Source organism: Salmo salar, chromosome 25, assembly GCF_965601325.2.
Source record: "Salmo salar chromosome 25, fSalSal1, whole genome shotgun sequence".
NCBI lineage: Eukaryota > Metazoa > Chordata > Actinopteri > Salmoniformes > Salmonidae > Salmo > Salmo salar.
This window is the reverse complement of record NC_138315.1, coordinates 32,123,623-32,143,945: the sequence shown is the minus strand read 5'-3', so window position 1 is coordinate 32,143,945 and position 20,323 is coordinate 32,123,623. Positions and strand designations below refer to the sequence as shown.

The 20,323-nt window shown below is 41.6% G+C and overlaps 3 protein-coding genes across 4 annotated transcripts in view; all 3 read left to right on the top strand.

The window, feature by feature from the left end:
• Positions 1-677, top strand: part of cryl1 (crystallin, lambda 1) — a 33,700-nt gene extending 33,023 nt beyond the window's left edge. Inside the window, exon 8 of one of the 2 annotated variants that reach the window (XM_014173969.3) lies at positions 177-677. In XM_014173969.3, coding sequence (XP_014029444.1) covers positions 177-275 — 99 coding nt within the window. In that variant the 3' untranslated portion in view covers positions 276-677. 2 annotated transcript variants of the gene reach the window in all.
• Positions 678-1,776: 1,099 nt separating this feature from the next.
• gjb8 (gap junction protein beta 8) lies at positions 1,777-5,257 on the top strand. The gene is given in 2 exon segments (NM_001140280.1): positions 1,777-1,910; positions 2,908-5,257. A coding segment is annotated over 1 exon segment (819 nt). The 5' UTR covers positions 1,777-1,910; positions 2,908-2,934; the 3' UTR covers positions 3,754-5,257.
• Positions 5,258-7,903: 2,646 nt separating this feature from the next.
• gja3 (gap junction protein, alpha 3) lies at positions 7,904-10,543 on the top strand. The gene has a single exon (XM_082969104.1). It carries the CDS (start codon positions 8,688-8,690, stop codon positions 10,017-10,019), a length of 1,332 nt encoding a protein of 443 aa, XP_082825230.1. The 5' UTR covers positions 7,904-8,687; the 3' UTR covers positions 10,020-10,543.
• Positions 10,544-20,323: the final 9,780 nt, after the last annotated feature.

Genomic DNA, 20,323 nt, shown 5'->3' with positions numbered 1-20,323 from the left:
GATTAGGGTGTAATGAATTTATTTCAATTGACTGATTTCCTTGTAACTCAGTAAAACCTTTTGAAATTGTTGCATTTTATTTTTGTTCAGTGTACAATTCAGAGAAGAATTAATGCATTCTCTCTACTCATCTTATTTCCCTCTCCCTGCCTTCCTCCTCTGATGTGTCCCTCCAGGAGATGTGTGAGCTGATCCCAGCTGACCAGCAGCACCTGTCTGCCAGGAGAGAGAGAAGGGACCAGCTTCTCATGGGCCTGGCCAAGCTCAAGAAGTGACCCCAGGACTATCACCACAACTGATGAACAGGGTGGGCTGAGGTCTGGGACTCTGCTGTCCATCACTCAGCCAAAGAGCATGGTGATGAGGATGATCTGATCTCTCAGTAGTGCCTACACTGGGGATGTTACTGAATACTGAAGCCCTGAGTCCTCACACACAATCAATCAACCTATCTGGGATGTTACTGTAGCCCTCACACACAAACCAATCTAGAGATTGATTACCATGCCATCTCAGAAATCTAACCACCACATGTTTTATGCAATCAATACGTTGATCAGACAAGGGAATTATTGGTTTGGTCATACCACAATGGCTTCTTGAATTATGAATATGAAATGTTAATGTGAAAACCTTATGGGAATTTTTTTTAATTAAAATGTTGAAGTTCTCAAGAATGTTAAGATATTGTAATTTTTCCTTCACAATAACAGATGCACAACAAACAGTATTATGTACTATATCTGGTATTTTCCTATGGTCTCCCAAAATATCATCTTCAGTCAGCATGAGGTCATGCCTACTTTGTTGTGGTAATCTTGATTTCACAGAGGAAGTCTCCATCACTTGACTATACTGACTGTCGCATGACGACTTAGGCCTTGACCATGACTCTCAGTTCCGTTACATTACACAGAAGAGTCATTGGAAGAAGGCGTCTTCTGTAGACGCTCGGTCTGAACATTAACACGCGTCCCTTGCGGTATTGGAAGCATAAGGACATTTCATATCGGCGGGAAATAATAATAATAAAACAAAGTTACATTGATACACACCTTTTTATAGGGTTAGGGTTCCCACACGGACATATTTCCACGTTACACCGCTTGTTTACGGAAGACAGTGGACTACCTGTGCTAATTAGCTATCTGCGTCTCTGAACACATGTGTGTAAATGGAAGACCGACGCCACACACGTCACTGAAACGTACTGCAACTGTGCTAAAACCGGTTAAAACAGTGTACACTGTATTTTGCATTTGTGAAATTATTTTGATGTGATATGAAAGTAAAGGGATTTATGTTTCTAGAACCGTACTGCAATTGAGAATCTAGTCACGTTTATATGGAGTATTTAGCTGTTTTCTCTTCCAGAGCCAATTCGCCCTTTAAACAACATGTAACGTCCTTCGACGTTAGGCTCTTTTAGTCTAATATTGGGCTAATGATGACTGCGTGCTTTATAGCTCGTACCGTAAATGAAGACCGAATTCAAGTGTATCTCTCTGAATTGTCTATAAACAATGTGAAAAGAATGTGATTGTGTTTGATTCAAATGAACAAATCAGTGTATTTCAGTGAAATCAGGTAAAACTCTACACGACTGACACTTTAATATTAAAGCTACACACTCCTGAACTGATGAGCCAATGGGGTTGATGAGCGCTCTTCGTCCTGTTTCCTTCGTCCCGCCTCTAGCAGGTGGATCGTCCTCAAGTGAAGATCGTAAAAACTCAAGTACATCTCATCAGAGCGCAGACTTCACAGTCGGACCTACTTCCAAACAACTACATTTTCCCCTCAGCTTCATTTGGAGTTGCTCTCTCCGTCTGGTGTTTCTTGAAACGACGGCATTAAAGAGCACCGAAAGTGAAATTAATGGACGTTTGCTGAAATTCCGAGAAAGTGAGGTGAGTGCTGTGATTTGTGAATCATACTCACCTGTCTTATTCGTCTCTATGTAATGATACAGCCACTGGTGATTTTTTTTTTTTTTTTTTTTTTTTTTTTTGCTGATGTTTATGATTTTATTAAAGAAATGATTGTTGCCTATTTTTTTCCCCAATATACAGGTTAGAATTAACAGATTAGAAACTCGACAGGGAAACCTAACGAGATATCATTAATTGGCTAATTGTTATGGACAGTTTACATTTTTAATTTGTTCGTGTAAAATGCAGGTAAACTCATCGCTGATAATGCAGTCTTGGTAACTAGCAAGTAAGTGTATATTTAAGCAACCACGCACGAGGAGGTGTAGTATATGGCCAATATACCACAGGTAATGACTTCTACTCAGGACTCAACGCGGAGTGCCTGGATACAGCCCTTTGCCGTGGTAAATTGGATCTATACCAAATAAACCCGAGGTGCCTTATTGCGATTATAAACGGGTTACCAACGTAATTAGAAAAGTAAAACATGTTTTTATATGGTCTGATATAACACGGCTGTCAGCCAATCAGCATTCAGTGCTCGAACCACCCAATTTATAATGTATAATAAACAAACGCTAATATATTGATTTGTCTTAAGTTAATGGAAATTAACTTTCTTGTGTACTGTTTGATGATTATTCATTGTTTTACTACACTGTTTTATCCGTCAATATAGCCTCACTTTTGATAGCCAGTGTTGTGTAAAAGTAATTACTTGAATGAAAACACACATTATTAAATAGTTGGATTAAATTGTATTGGAAAGAAACACCACCTAGTGTTCAATTGAATACTTCATGTTTGGTTAGGTTTTTCAAATGTCTAATTGTGAAAGACAAAAGGAAACGACAGTGATGTAGGCATACTGGTCTCCTTGCCAGTGTACTGTTTGGGTTTCTGAAAATGAAACCTTTTTGAAGTTCACTAAGAACTGACATTAATTTGTACCGTTTCCATTCTTGTTCTCCAGGTGGTCTAAGCCAAAGCTGCTGTAGAGATGAGTTGGGTGGCTCTGTACACCCAGCTGGGCGGGGTGAACAAACACTCCACCAGCCTGGGGAAGATATGGCTGTCTGTCCTATTCATCTTCCGTATCACCATCCTGGTACTGGCTGCAGAGAGCGTGTGGGGAGATGAGCAGTCTGACTTCATCTGCAACACCCAGCAGCCCGGCTGTAAGAACGTCTGCTACGACCACTTCTTCCCTGTGTCGCACATCCGTCTCTGGTGCCTGCAGCTGATCTTCGTGTCTACACCGGCCCTGCTGGTGGCCATGCACGTGACTTACAGGAAGCGTGGGGACAAGAGGCATATCATCGCGACGTCCTTGCACAGCAGTGGTGATAATAAGACCAGGCAGGAGGACCTAGAGGCCCTGAAGAGGAGTCGTCTGCCCATCACTGGGCCTCTGTGGTGGACGTACACCTGCAGCCTGTTCTTCCGCCTGATTTTTGAGGCTGGCTTTATGTACGCCCTCTACTTTGTTTATGATGGCTTCGCGATGCCTCGTCTGGTGAAGTGTGAGCAGTGGCCCTGCCCCAACAAGGTGGACTGCTTCATCTCACGACCCACAGAGAAGACCATCTTCACCATCTTCATGGTGGCTTCGTCTGCCATCTGCATGGTTCTCAACGTGGCCGAGCTGGCCTACCTCATCGTCAAGGCCCTGATGAGGTGCTCCACCAGGACGTCCAAGAAGAGCCGTGCCTACGCTCACCCCGATCACAGGACCACGAACATGTCCCTACTACAGAATAAAAAGAATGAGATGCTGCTGTCCTCTCTTACAGATTCCTCCATCAACAAGACTGTGTGAGCCCAGCATAGTGTCCATGTTCTTCCCCATTTAGTACCCCCAACAGCAGACGTTTGTGTTGTAGTCCTGGACAAACATGCCTGATTCAACTCATTGAGGGATTGATAATTAGCTGACAAGTTAAGTCAGATGTGCTCGTCCAATGTGTATTGTTGGGGGTACTCGAGGACTGGAGTTGGGGAACACTGTCATAGAGGATATTTCTCTCTGTGCCTTCCACTATGACTGACCCAGGGGGTAACGTTTTAGCATTTTTTTTAATGTATTTTTTTATTTATCTTGGCGCTTGTCTGTTTGGGAGGTTGAACAGCAGTGACAAATGGGTCTAGATCGCCACCTTCTGGTTTACAATGAGCTTGCAGGAGTTTGTTAATGTTTTATTGTGGAGCGCAACCAGAATTGGTTTATGTTACTACTTCAGCTTTTGTGGGAGACTTTACCAAAGCAGAAACTCACAAGTGTGCAGTATAGCTCCAAGTTCTATTTGAGGCTCACACCGGCGAAGGAAATGTATCGAGTACCAAAGTAATTTTAAAACAGTGCCTTAGTCTATTAGTGGTGTCAAATAGTATGATGCTGTATATTGAGCATTTACATTTTTGTCATTTAGCCATTGCTCTTATCCAGAGAAATGTACAGTAGTGAATGCATACCTTTTCACATTTGTTCGTACCAGTCCCCCATGGGAATTGAACCCACAAGCCTGGTGTTGTGAGTGCCACGCTCAACCAACTGAGCCACACAGAGCACAATGTTTTTAGGTAGCATGGCTGATACGCTTGAACATTCTGGACAGATTTCCTGGACCCAGATGAATCCTATTCCTGTACTTAAAAAGCATGCTCAATAACAAATATCTATGGTGTAGGTTTAAGCTGGGTACTGGAAACTGACCCTCTGAGCATTATGCCAACTGAGACAGACATGTAGCCTATTGTTGTCAAGACTGATTGTAAATCTGGCTACAGAGCCCATCTTTCAGCTTGTTCCTTATTTTAGGCACTGCACTTATCACTGCACTTATCACTGCACCTCTTTCAATGTGAGTTAGCGGGCTGATCTACAGGCAAAACTGGCCTAATGTGCTTTGTCCAAAAATGCATGTAGAAATTGGACCATAATAACTTGTATCACTGTACTGACAATCTGACTGTTACCTGTGAAAAGGTAAGGACAGTTTTAGCAATGAGATGCATCACACACATTTGTGAAAGCATTTTGTGGGCTTTCTCTCACAATCTTTACAGTTGTATGGGGGCTTTTTGTCTGTTTTTATATTAACTGTTTGGAGAAAATGCAATATTCAGTAGTACAACTCGTTCTTTGACATTTTTGAAAGCCTCAACATTGTCACTTGTTTCTTTACAGCAGCTAGAGCCTAACTATTCATCTACAGATTTCTAAACTGCATGTTTTTTGAAAATAGAAAGATGTTTGTATTTTTTATTAGATCTGCACTTTGACCCTGGGTCTTGACTTTTAATAAAATAAAAATGATACTGCCTGTTTACTTATTGCTTTCACAGTATCTGTTGTAATACCAATGTTATCAACCTCCAGCCACTGGGATGCGCTTCTCTGGACAACCAAGAGAGGGCGGGAGGTTACGTGGGTTTTGCGGTGGGTGACTGGATTTGCTTTGTAACTTTTGATAGCCATGGATCACAAGTAAATTGTATTCTAGTGAGGTGTAGAATCATAAATTCCTAAAAATCACAAATTTAAGACAATTTTATCTGACAGGCTTATGTTCTCTTCAGCATTCCAAGTGAACGATTTCTCACAGATGGGCTACCTTATTGTCAGAAATGGCCAACTTCCTTCACTAAAGGCCAAAGGTCAGATGTAAAACTATGAAAGCAGAACTGACTTTTCCCGGGTGGTAACATGCACCCCCAGTCTGCATAGCCTATTTGAAGCTTGATGTTTTATAGGGGCGTGGCGTGCATCGGTCCAGGGTGATGACTTTCTGAATTCACTCATGCATGGTCACACAATGTGACAGTCGCGATGGCTGGGAATGGGAGTGAGCTGCGCTTCGCGGAAACCCATCTTCAACTTCAATTCGTCTCGAAAAACTAACTTTTCTTGCTCAAATTTGGCGGCGAATCCACGTGTGAAGTGTGTTAATGAATAACTTGGCCTGGCTGCGTTTAAAAGAGTTTGGTAAACTGGCAGAGGCGCCAGGATTTGGTGAAGAGGGGAGGGCACCAGCTTCTCTGGGAGGTCTGTAGGCTATCCGACGCACTCAAAATATGGCACCAATGGCAGATGGATATTGCTTTCCATATTTAAATTGGGCATCTCCTGTCTAAGGTATGATTGAAATGAGGTGCGAGTATCTTTCCTGGCACTCGTACTGATGTGATGCTGGTAACTCGTATCAATGGACATTGTATTTAATGAACATTTAAATGTTGAGTATTTAATTATTAGAAATTACAGTAGTGACCTATTATAATCGGTCAAACAATACGATAACAAAGGTATAGGGGAGCTAAAAATAAAGCCAGTGGACACAAAGCCTATTTGGCACCCTCTGAATTGTCGATTTGTGAGGCAGCACACTTTGTAGGTTACTGTTGGCTACCTGAACTTGATCGAGTTAATTATTATGACTTATTTAATGGTCGTCAAAACCTTCATAAATCATCTGATATTCAATCTATTCGATTTGTATAATATGATGGGATATTTTCTGGACTGATACACGTGTTTAAACAAAACAAATGTTGAGACAACAAAAAAGAACATACAACATTCCAACCTTATCAGATAGGCTATTCTAATACTGTAGTCCTTATAATAGCAGTAATAATGACAATACAAATAAATATTAAACAAATCACTTTTAAAGCATTTCGATTTTTGTATTTGTATTTTTGACTGTGTTTTATACGGTCATGTATTTATCCAATCTTGAGGCGCGCGTTTCTTTTGGATCAAAGTATTTCTCTTGATCAGCACTTAAAATTCTGATGATAGAAGCATTCATTTGGGGTATGGCACTTTTAATGTTTATAATGTTAACACTTTTAATATATATTTCATAAGTATTTGCCGTGGAGGAAAAACAAATCCCACAATATTTTCCTCAGGATACAAACTATGCGGTGGAATGTTGATATGGAGAGAGCAATAGGTTAAAACATCTCAACTCTCGAGATTAACATTTCTTTACATGAAAAATGCCTTGTTTTTCCAGTCTAATTAATATCTTAATTTATAACGCCAATTAATATTTATGAATCAGGGCATTGTAATTTTCACTTCAATAAGAGTTAAAAAAAATAACAGTAAACCAAAAAAATATCTATCACGTGTGTCAGTGTGCTTAAAGATAAGGGAATAAACTTTTGATGTAAATAAACCAATTAACATATTCAACCATTCATTTATCTTTTTTTTCTTTACAGGTGTCATATTTATTCTGAACCCTAGTCGATGGATTTATTACCCTCAATACAAGAACATTTGAGTAAGTTCCAACTATTTTATGTTTCTGCTTGTGTTTTGCTTTTGGTGTGAATAGTAGATTGATAGGCCTCTACTGGCAAGTTCATGTGCACAAAGCTAACCAGGCACTATACATAGATAACAAATCAAATACTATTATATTTGTCACATGCGCTGAATACAACAGGTGTAGACCTTACAGTGAAATGCTTACTTACAAGCCCTTAACCTACAATGCAGTTTTAAGAAAATACCTTTAAAAAAAGTACGAGTATTTGGCTTCATTCTCCTGTATTCAACAGTGTTTTTTGTGACTGGGGCTAGCAAATGTTGTGCAATGTCTTAGTTTCAAAGGTATACTCAGAGGTTAGTTAAAAAATCATTCTCACAGCTTGTTTTTGAGGATCACATATGGGGAAAGTGTAATCTGATTCTTCCGTTTGGTTTTAACTTATGCAGTATGACAGAATACATTGTTAGATAGTTAATAGCTTAGTCAATATATGTAATTGTGAATATGGTGTCTTTGCATTTATTGGCTGCAATTTCTTATATAATTGACCATTAAATTGCCATTAAAAGAGCACCATTTTTTTTACAAGTGTGTTACAGATGTATTAGATTTAGCTAATGAATTGTCAGCATGTTAAAAGAGGCCTATAGCTGCCCCTGTTCTCAATGAAAATGTAATTCTGTACATCACAGGATATAAAGGTCTATTAGATGTTGAAGATTGTATGTTATACCGTTGGACTTGACACCTAAGGCTCTGTTGGATCTGTAAGAGTGGGAGTCGTGTGTGTCAGGGCCCACACACCGCAGTCCAACCTCTGCTCACTGCTGTTTTTCAACATTATAATGTTGATCTCAGCAAATGCCTGCTGGGCAGTGGAGCGAGCAGGTGAGAGAGAGAGAGAAAGAGAGAGGGAGTGTGTGTGTGTGTGTGTGTGTATGTGTGACAGTGACCGGGAGAAAGGTTTAGAGAGAGAGAACAGGAGAGTGAAAGAGTGTTAGCATAAATGTCAGGTTCATAGTTAATGCTAAATAGTGAAATAGGGGGCTTCACAAAATTCTGTGGCATTACAGAACATTTCTATACCGCTCACTTGCTTTGACCGATTGTTCGATTAAAACAATTGATTTAGCGGTTAACGCCAATGACTTCTTCAAGGCCATTTTATGGAATTAATTTTAATAAGCGCTTAATGAGTTGTGCCGATGTGAAGTGTGATTAACCCTTTGTATGTTTGTGGGTGACGCGACCATTGCTTGCTCTCTCTAGGTTTGTAGTGTTTCTCTGTCCTTTATCTCCCTGCAGTTTATGCCAGGGTATTCATGCTTTCTGTTACATGGTATCACTTTAACAGGTAACTGACAATCTCTTTTCCCCCCTCTCTGTCTTTTCATCCCGTCATCCTTCTCTCCTCCCTCTGTTCACTCCAGACTGTACTTTCTCCCTAGGCTAGAAATCTTGAAGCATGGGTGACTGGAGCTTTCTGGGGCGTCTGTTGGAGAATGCACAGGAACACTCAACAGTAATCGGCAAGGTCTGGCTGACTGTCCTCTTCATCTTTAGGATCCTGGTGCTGGGAGCGGCAGCCGAGGACGTGTGGGGCGACGAGCAGTCGGACTTCACCTGCAACACACAGCAGCCTGGGTGTGAGAACGTCTGCTATGATGAGGCTTTCCCCATCTCGCACATCCGCTTCTGGGTGCTGCAGATCATCTTTGTGTCCACGCCCACCCTCATCTACCTGGGTCACGTACTGCACATCGTCCGCATGGAGGAGAAGCGGAAAGAGAAGGAGGAGGAGCTGCGAAAGGCCAACAGACTCCAGGAGGAAAAGGAACTCCTTTACAATGAAGGAGGGGATGCAGGGGGAGGAGGAGGTGGTAAAAAAGAGAAGCCACCTATCAGGGATGAGCATGGCAAGATCCGCATTAGGGGTGCCCTGCTGCGCACCTATGTGTTCAACATCATTTTCAAGACCCTTTTTGAAGTGGGGTTTATTTTAGGTCAATATTTTCTTTATGGCTTCCAGCTTAGGCCGCTATACAAGTGTGCACGGTGGCCCTGCCCCAACACTGTGGACTGCTTCATATCTAGGCCCACTGAAAAGACGATTTTCATAATATTTATGCTTGTGGTGGCTTGCGTGTCTCTTTTGCTGAATTTGTTAGAGATTTATCACCTTGGGTGGAAGAAAGTTAAACAGGGAATGGCCACCCCTGATCATGTGTTGTTGCCCCGCTCTGATGGTGTGGGGCCGGAGTCCATAACTTCTGCCTCCAGAACTGCCCTTCCCAACCTCGGCTACCCACCGACGTACACGGATGTGACAGCTGGGAGTGGTGCGTTCCTGCGGCCCAAGGTAGAGGCCTCCCTGGCAGAGTTCAAGATGGACCCCCTGCAGGAGGGGCCCTCGTCCTCCTACTACATGAGCAGCAACAACAACCAAAGGCTGACCACGCAGCAGAACTGGGCCAACTTGGCCACCGAGCAGCAGACTCGGGAGATGAAGGCCACATCCCCCTCCTCCTCCCCTTCCTCCGCCCCTTCCTCCGCCCCCTCCTCTGATAGTAAGCAGCAGCCCTGTAATGCTGCTCCCCCCACCACCACCAGCCCCAGCTCCAGCTCCAGCTCCAGTGGGGGCAGTTTGAGTGGGGGGAATGTGGATCAGGAGGAAGGCCACGTCACCACCACAGTGGAAATGCACGAGCCCCCCGTCATGGTCACAGACCCTCGCCGGCTCAGCAGGGCCAGTAAGAGCAGCAGCATCAGAGCCAGGCCCAACGACTTGGCAGTATAGTTAGTCCCCCTAAATACACCTCCAACCTTCCAAAGCCCTCCCAACTGCCCCAATGACTTTTCTATAAAAAAAAAGATTAAAAAAAATAAATAATAATAATAATGTGAGGCAAGGGTCTGGGATCTGGAGTTGTTGCCTAATATATATATTAACAGCAGTTAATATCAGTGCAATTGGTGAGTTGTAGCATATGCATTATGATACAAAACCATGTGCAGTGTGATTGTGCAATGTGTGTTAAAATGGTCTCACAGGCCGAAGGCTTCAATATACTGGACATCAGGGGACTTTAGGGTTCTCATACCAGTTTAAAATGGCCAAGTAACTTCTTTGTTTGAATTCGGTTTCAATGGCCTAGTATGTCAATGTGCTCGTCAACAGTGGTTGTTGTTGTGTTTATTTGATGAACATAAAAGCCTATTTATTCCAATAAGGAATGATACTGTACATTCATCAAGTCGTTGAGTTCGATTGGCAAATTGCTGAGAACCAATTTGGAATAAAACTGTAATGTGGAACAAGTACAGGGTGTTTTGAGACCAGTTGTTTGTTTAGTATATTTTATCTTTTGCTGTTATACAAGTTGAACCTTTCTTAAAGATCCAAGGCAGCCATTTTTATCTCAATATCAAATTATTTCTGGATAACAACCTGCGATTGTTTTCAATTAAAATCGTAAAAACAAAATAGCTTCTTAGCAAAGAGCAAATTCTCCAAGCAAGCATGTTCTTAGGACTGTCTGGGAGTGGTCTAAGTGGGGTGGGGAAAACTGAAAACTAGCTGTTATTGGCAGAGAGGTTTGCAACACTCTTTCTTATTGGTCTCTTAACTATATCACCAGGCAGGTAAAAACTCCATCCCAACAAAACAAGCAGAAATTTCAGGCAGTCTTTTCAAACAGCTCTTACACTAAAGGGCCATTATGATCATGTTCACAATTTTACTGTATAGTGTGGAAATATAAAACACAGGAAAATCACATTTTTAATAGCACTGGACTTTTAAAATACGTTTTTTTTTAAACTATTTTTTTGGTGTATCATAGAAAGTCCATTGCAAGACAAACTAAATACAGCAACATGTATGCTCTCATCCTTTCTCTAGGATTAAGAATACTGTACAATGTCAGCAATGACACATATGGGGATAATAACATTTGCTTGTTCATTATATAACTTTTATCTTGTACTTTATGACACTTCATGAATTTCACAGTCTAAATTACTTTTAGAATATTCAGGAAATAGCTTTGCTATCAGTGTTTGGAAATACATTTTTTGTATTATGTGTTTGAAAAGTAATGGTGGAATCTGTAAATGCAAAACTACAACTCACTGATTCACTAACAGGTCTGCAGGTGCATTTCTTTGTCTTAGTTTTACCCAGGATCCACTTACTGAACACATCATTTACACAAAAACTATAAGAAAATTATGGGTCAAAACTAGGAGTTGAATGTATTCTTGTAGTCCACAGCTGTTATTACTGTAGGTTCCATAGTTCCAGACCCTGCGCCTACATTTGATTCTCGAATGCAGAAATTAGGCAAATAACGTACATTTTTTTGGCCTGAAATTAGAAAGCATACTGACATATGCACAATGAAAAGTTGACATCCAATTTTCAAGAGGTTGAAAACAAAATAAACCCAAATGCTTTAAATTAAGAAGGTAAATAAACCAATTACAGGATATTTAAGTATCACACATCTTGCAAATGTGATGAAACTAGATTAACAACACCATCTAAAAAGCTGACATGTTGAAGATTTCCAAATAGTTTTTCCAGATGTTTAGTTCAATCTAAAGTAACAAAGCTCTTTGATTTGACTGGAAATATTTGTTTATGTACAGTACCAGTCAAAAGTTTGGACACATCTACTCATTCAAGGGTTTTTCTTTATTTGTATTATTTTCTACATTGTAGAATAATAGCAAAGACATCAAAACTATGAAATGACACACATGGAATCATGTAGTAACCAAAAAAGTGTTATACAAATCAAAATATATTTTAGATTTTAGATTCTTCAAAGTAGCCACCCTTTGCCTTGATGACAGCTTTGCACACTCTTGGCATTCTCTCAACCAGCTTCAATTAACAGGTGTGCCTTGTTAAAAGTTAATTTGTGGGATTTCTTTCCTTCTTAAAGCGTTTGAGCCAATCAGTTGTGTTGTGACAAGGTAGGGTTGGTATACAGAAGATAGCTCTATTTGGTAAAAGACCAAGTCCATATTATGGCAAGAACAGCTCAAATAAGCAAAGACAAACAACGGTCAGTCAATCTGAAAAATGTCAAAGAACTTTGAACGTTTCTTCAAGTGCATTCGCAAAAACAATCTAGCGCTATGATGAAACTGGATCTCATGAGGACCGCCACAGGAAAGGAAGACCCAGAGTTACCTCTGCTGCAAAGTATAAGTTCATTAGTGTTACCAGCCTCAGAAATTGGCAATTAACTGCACCTCAGATTGCAGCCCAAATAAATGCTAGTAACAGACATCTCAACATCAACTGTTCAGAGGAGACTTTGTGAATCAGGCCTTCATGATCGAATTGCTGCAAAGAAACCACTACTAAAGGACACCAATAATAAGAAGAGACTTGCTTGGGCCAAGAAACATGAGCAATGGACATTAGACCGGTGGAAATCTGTCCTTTGGTCTGATGAGTCCAAATGTAATATTTTTGATTCCAACTGCCATGTCTTTGTGAGACGCAGAGTAAGTGAACGGATGATCTCCGCATCTGTGGTTCCCACCGTGAAGCATGGAGGAGGATGAGGTGTGATGGTGTGGGGGTGCTTTGCTGGTGACACTGTCATTGATTTATTTAGAATTCAAGGCACACTTAAGCAGCAGGTCTACCACAGCATTCTGAAGCGATACGCCATTCCATCTGGTTTGCGCTTAGTGGAACTATCATTTGTTTTTCAACAGGACAATGACCCCAAACACAACTCCAGGCTGTGTAAGGTCTAATTGACCAAGAAGGAGAGTGATGAAGTGCTGCATCAGATGAGCTGACCTCCACAATGACCCGATCTCAACCCAATTGAGATGGTTTGGGATGAGTTGGACCACAGAGAGAAGGAAAAGCAGCCAACAAGTGCTCAGCATATGTGGGAACTTCAAGACTGTTGGAAAAGCATTCCAGGTGACAACCTCATAAAGCTGGTTGAGAGAATGCCAAGAGTGTACAAAGCTGTCATCAAGGCAAAGGGTGGCTACTTTGAAAAATCTCAAATCTCAAATATATTTTGATTTGTTTAACACTTTTTTGGTTACTACATGATTTCATATGTGTTATTTCATAGTTTTGATGTCTTCACTATTATTCTACAATGTAGAAAATAGTCCAAATAAAGAAAAACCCTTGAATGAGTAGGTGTCCAAACCTTTGACTGATACTGTGTGTATATATAGATATATATATACACACACACACACACACACACACACACACACACACACACACACACACACACACACACACACACACACACACACACACACACACACACACACACACACACACACACACACACACACACACACACACACACACACACCACACACAAAATCACTTTTTAATCATTGCATCATCACGTTGAGGGTAACTCACTCTCATACATCATGTGATACTTTATTGGTTTTTCTTAAAAGGGTTGTTCTTTTTTTAAAAACATAATTTAATTATAATGGAATCTAATTTCTTAACTGTAGTCAGTTTGTGACAACCAAAACAGTTATTTGGAACAAAACAGACAAAGGCAATGATGTTACAAGTGTCATAATGCCAGGATGAAAAGTGAATTCCCATTTTCTTTTTTTGTGTTTCAGTTAACATCTTGATAGAACCTCAACTATTTCTACTACACCTGTTGTAAGCAATGGCATGCACAGTCTTCTTTCTAGTTAGTATAAATGTCATATTTCACCCTGTAGATTACCTGAACCATCTTCAATAACTGAAAAACTATGCAAGTCAATGCACGACACGACCACTCACTTAAAATAGGCCTTTTCTTAACTGACTTAGGTTATCTGTGAAACATGATTGGTATGGTACAACACCTGTACCAAAATATATGTATTTCTTACATATTTCTTATACCTTAAAATTACCATATGTTAATAGTTTATAGTTAGAGAAGGATCTGAAATAAACACAATAACAAACAATGCAAAGTAAAAACCATAATTCCAACTGTGGTGAGACTACCAGAGGAGACTACCAGAGGAGACTACCAGAGGAGACTACCAGAGGAGACTATGTAATGCTTTGCTTATAACAGTGTTACTCTTATTTGAACAATCCATTTTTTCCCCCAATGTGTTACCTTTTCATTGAAACTATTTTAATGTACCAAACCACAAAAAAATCTGTTATTGCATTTTGGTTCTTAAAGTTTACATTTTAGTAAAAAGATCAAAGATTTGCACATTAAGACAAACATGCTGTTCTATGAATCATATATCTATCTATAGGCGAGAGAAGTAAAGACACCAGACTGCCAATGTTTATAATCCTTAAAGGAAAATGTCTTAACCATTAAACACAGCGGCTCTTTGCGTTAAAGACATTATTTAAAAAAATGACATCAAATGTGAATATAGGATACATCTATAAGTTAACTCATGGTCTGAGATGATTGCAGAAAGTTTGGGTTTTCAAATATAGAAAAAAGTGGGCTGTGAGTATTTTCTGTGTGCTCACTCAGTGCTTTCACTGTGTTTTCTTCTCACAACATTCATGTGGCTCTGTAGTTAGCTTGTAATACAATGTCACACTAACGTTGAGAGAATGTCAGCTGGGTAGCTGGCCCTTCCGCTCTTCTACACACAGCAATGTGTGTATTGTTTTGAGTTGCCCGCAAGCCCCTCATCCAATAGGTTAACATACAGTAGCTTTCTTCAAACTCTTGATGTGTGTCATGCAGAGCGTGATTTCTCTGGCCAGTCAGGGAGTAGGAACCATCTACTTTATGCTCAGAACAGCAGCCTATTTCAATTCTGTCTTAAGAGAAGTGCCTTGTGTATGACATTTTGTAAGAACAAGTTGATGTAAATGTTAATTTACCTCAAATGTTTACAAAACTGTTATTAAATAAACTTTTTGTACCATATTTCTGGAGTATGTGGTGGTCAATAAAATTGAGCCAGTATGTGGACCTTCTGTACTTGAGTATACATTTGTATGTGGACACCTGCTCGTCGAACATCTCATTCCAAAATCATTGGCATTAATATGGAGTTGGTCCCCCCTTTGGTGCTATAACAGCCTCCACTGTGCGGACTTACTTCCATTCAGCCACAAGAGCATTAGTGAGGTTGGCCACTGACGTTGGGCAATTAGGCCTGGCTCGCAGTCGGCGTTCCAATTCATCCCAAAGGTGTTCAGTGAAGTTCTTCCACACCGATCTTGACAAACCATTTCTGTATGGACCTCACTTTGTGCACGGGGGCATTGTCATTCTGAAACAAGAACTTCCCAAAACTGTTGCCAAAAAGTTGGAAGTACAAAATCATCTAGAATGTCACTGTATGCTGTAGCCTAGCCCGAACCATGAAAAACAGCCCCAGACCGTTATTCCTCCTCCACCAAACTTTACAGTTGGCATTATGCATTCGGGCAGGTAGCGTTCTCCTGGCGTCTGCCAAACCCAGATTCGTCCATCGGACTGGCAGATGGTGAAGCGTGATTCATCACTCCAGAGAACTCACTTCCACTGCTCCAGAGTTCAATGGTGGTGAGCTTTACACCACTCCAGATGACACTTGGCATTGCGCATGGTGATCTTAGGCATGTATGCGGTTGTTCGGCCATGGAAACCCATTTCATGAAACTCCCGACTAACTGTTCTTGTGCTGACGTTGCTTCCAGAGGCAGTTTGGAACTCGGTAGCGAGTGTTGCAACCAAGGACAGATGATTTTTACATGCTACACGCTTCAGAATTCTGCGGTCCCGTTCTGTGAGGCCTACCACTTCACGGCTGAGCCGATCTTGCCCCTAGACGTTTCCACTTCACAATAACAGTACTTACAGTTGACCGGGGAAGCTCTAGTCTAGCAGGACAAAAAAATTACTTTTGTATATATAGTGTATATCATATCTTGGGGAAGCTGGGGTGGATTTTGTACATGAAGAGCTGACGTTCATTGACCTACACAACCCTTAAACTTATCGCTCCCTCTCTTCACATTCCAAGAGGGATGTGAGAATGTGATAGTGAGCTGGAAGGGAGGAGTGACACATCACTCCCCACAGTGCTGACTACCCTGCGTACACACATCCACACGTATAATTAAGGTTAGACCAGCGTGTCAGTCTCACACGTTGGAGACAAACATTTATCACAAACCCATTTAGCACCGTCACACAGACCCAGCAACAATTTACAACACCCTGCTGTACAAGATGCCAATGAGCCAACTTCCAAACATTAAACGTCCAGGAAAGTTAATGAGTTTGGCACAGAGGTGGCATATAACAAGCAGGATAAAATCAGAGACAATCAACAGTATTATAGTAAACTGCAACCTGAGAAAACTTGAGGGAAATTGAGACACTTTCTCAGGATCTACATCAAGAGAGAAAGATAGCTTATTAATACAAATTGAAACATCCATGTGGGAACCCCATAAGTGTCAAAAATATCTATATTGGGCACTCACAGGAGTCAGTGTGTGATTTGTAATCTTCCTAAAAGAACAATGACCAGGCTGAGGGGTGTCTAGTGTACTAGAAGGGCTTAGAGTAGCACCTGGATCAGGAGCACCGGACGCATGAGAATGAGGAAGGAATGACCCTTCAAGCTGTTCCTGGAACTCAGGGGTACAAATTACATGGACACCTGTTTTGTACTTGTGGACATGTTTGAGAGTCGAGAACAGTGGATAGCAGCAGATGTGAAATTTAGGGAGATTGACAATGGAAAAAGAAATGTGAGTAGGTCCCGTAGAAGGAGGAGAGTGACGGGGAATATTGAGTGCATAGATCAGGGCCGACCAGACAGGCAGAGGGACAGGCAAGCACAGAGCGACAGGAGATAGGTGCGGGGTTACAGGGCCCAGTGGCAAAGACTGTTGGTAGATTGCTGGTGGGTTGGCAGGGGGATGCAATGTGAAGGCTGCTCTGCATACAGCCAGGCAGGGCCGGATTACCGGACGGGGATGCAGGGCCCCCCTGGAGGTCGGGGGCCCCCCCCAGATAGCAGTTGAACATGTCATAAGCGTTGGCAAAATGTGTAGAATTGCAGGAAATTAGCTTTAAAACTGCAACATTTTCTCTCATCCTCATGGCAAAATGTGAAGAATAGCATGAGATGAGCTATTTTTTGGGGGGGGACCTGGAGGTATTTGCCCCGGGGTCGCAACTGCAGTTGTCCGGCCCTGCAGCCAGGGCCCAGGGCCTAAAACAGACAGCAGTTATTTATAGCCTTTAATCACCTAACAAATTCACACTGGCCCCAGAGTCCGAATACCTCAGTAAGCCAGTCAGTCAGTACACCCGCTGTTTATTTCACTAGTGCCCTGAATGTTTTTATGGGACCTAGTATAGCCTTCACACAGACATCATCTTCTAATACAAGGCCTCAAAATTCAGTGACAGGGGGTGCGTGGGTATGCATGTGTGAGAATGAGTGATATACAGTGATGTTAATTAAACCTACAGCAAAGACATTGAAACATTTGGAACAGTGTGGCGGCGGTGGCCAAATAGTACATTCCATTTTTTATTCTGTCAAATCAGTAAGCTAATTGAAATTTGATTAACGAATCGTATCCACATTGAAATAGAGTGAATTGAAAATGTAATTGACCCTAACCCTGGTATTGAGTACTTCATGTCCTGTGATTTTCCTACAGTGTGGCCAAACAGTGCATCCAATAGGGAGCCTGTGTTTTGACTGTCCATGAGGAGGGGCTTGTCATGAGAAAGTGAGGTATGGGTCGCGTTCCCCTGCTCAGACGTTGCATGCATCAATCAATGGTTGCGTGCTACGTCATTGACTGTGACATCGACCGACAGATTACTATAACATATGATGTGGTTAGCTTATATGTTAAATACTTATCTAGGCGTTGTAAGATCTGCCAGGTGTCAGCAACGCCTGGGCAGAGGAACGTGCCCACAGCTGACAGCACATCCCAGCAACAGGAATGTGGGGACACGGGGTTGAAAAGAGGGAGGCTAGTCTCAGAGACACCTACAGGCAAAGCCAGGGCCCAGTTTTTCAAAAATGATCTATCTGGATTTTGCCTATCGGATAGGATTAAATGCATATAAATATAATGAATAGAACGGACAAATCATTGACTTGAATGGGGCCTTCCGTTCTCTTCATTCGATTTCTATGGATTTAATCATATCCGATAATTGAAATCCGGATAGATAACTTTAGAAAAACTCCCTGTTAGAGCGAGAGAGCTGTGTGTTTGTCAGAGGGTTACACCCACTGCTTCCAGAAGTCCCCCAAATAAAGATAGGTCATCCTAAATGTAACTTAATCCACCCCCAACAGGCCTTTGTTGAGAGCCAGCCTTTAATGCCAGCTTCTCAAGGTTACAGGGCTTTGTGATGAAGGTGGACACCGTCCTGTCCATCAAAGATAATGTAGGTAATTTCAGCAACTCTTTGGGCCAATGAGAAGGACAAACTAAACCCTCCATAATTTACACAGGGGGTAAAGAAGGCTGAGAAATCAGCTACTGTCAGATACACCATTATTGAGTATTGACAATGAGAACCAAAATCTCAACAAGTTGTCATGTGTTTAAATGTAATACTTATCTTTCTCCCTGGGCTTTTAAAATATTTCTTCACTGGGATCTGAGCCATGTGTTGGGAGCACAAAACGTTAGAAATGCAGTTGTCATCCATCCCCCCCCCCATGGTCTGGTGCAGGTGTACGCTCTGCACCCCCTCCCACTCTGTTGTTTTATAATTAAATGGCGACATTAGTTCATATCATGTGATTCGAAAAGAATTCATCACACATTAGAGGCCCTAATCACCACCTATAGTCTCCCCGTCGCCTGGGGCGCAGGGTTCGCCACATGACCCTGCTGAGCGCAGCTCTTCCTTTATGCCCCCTGAAAGAACCGGGGATTGAGCCCAAACAAAAAAAAAACACTAGGGTGAAAAATGTTTTTACACCCGACCCGCTCTCTCTCAGGGCTGGCTGTGTGCGTGCAGGGCCGTTTCAGCTTTAGATCAATGGGACAAGTTATTGGAGTCTGGCCAACTCTAACCGATAGAAAATAAAGAAAAATGCTGACACTTCCCAACAACAAAAAAAGACAAAACAAAGAAAAGAAATGAGGGGTTTAGCATACATTTTTCATAAATGCTCATGATGAAATTGTCTTGTCTTTTTTAAACACCTTAAGTTTTATGCTTGACCTTTTAAAAGATAGCTAGATACATTTTACACTGATAATGCTTAGGACTACACTCTGGTGGGGTTACAGCGGTCTATGACATACTGGTGGGATGGCTTTTAAGGTCTTACGTCAGTCACACACACAGGGAAAACACTGCAGCATCTTTCAGAAACCCTGTCGTGGAGCTCAGCATAGCAGCGCTCAGGTGTGGAATGATGGGTATTATTTTAACACAGCCTTTTGCTGTGATGTTACTAAATCAAGAGTTTAGGCACCATACGGGCCTCTATGCATGGGTCAATGGCGCCCCCCATTGGGAACATATATTCAATACCATTGTTCAGAATACTTTTCAAAACAATATGAACACTGAACAGGAATAAGAATAACATGTTTTAGAAATCAATGGACAATTTTGAGTTGAATTTAAATTCACTTCCTGAGTCGACCCCAATCACTTTACATCCAACAATGGATAATTTACCAGAATGTCATCCTCATGATGATTCTGTATGGCAAGACATTAACATTTCAATCCAGTGAGAGAAAATAGGAATGGAATACCAAGCTTTTCATGGAAAGTCCTTACTGAACTTGAAACTTTTCATAACTTTACATCATCGTTTCCTGTCATGTGATCCCCCAGCCGCTTCTCCTGGGCGAGTCTCAATAGTCTAACATGGCTTCCACTAACTGGCTCCTCCTCAGGTGTTGCTTTAGGACTATTGAGATGCACCCCCAGAGTTGTTGACATGCAACACCACTTTATGACTTCTGTCTGCCACCTAACAGATATGGGCCTTCGTCAGTAGCCTGTGTTTGCCTGTCACCTTGGTACCCAGGAAAGGAGTTGCCCCCACTACAGGCGAGGGCCCCTGTGTTACGCCACAGACAGAGCCAGTGAGGTCTCACTC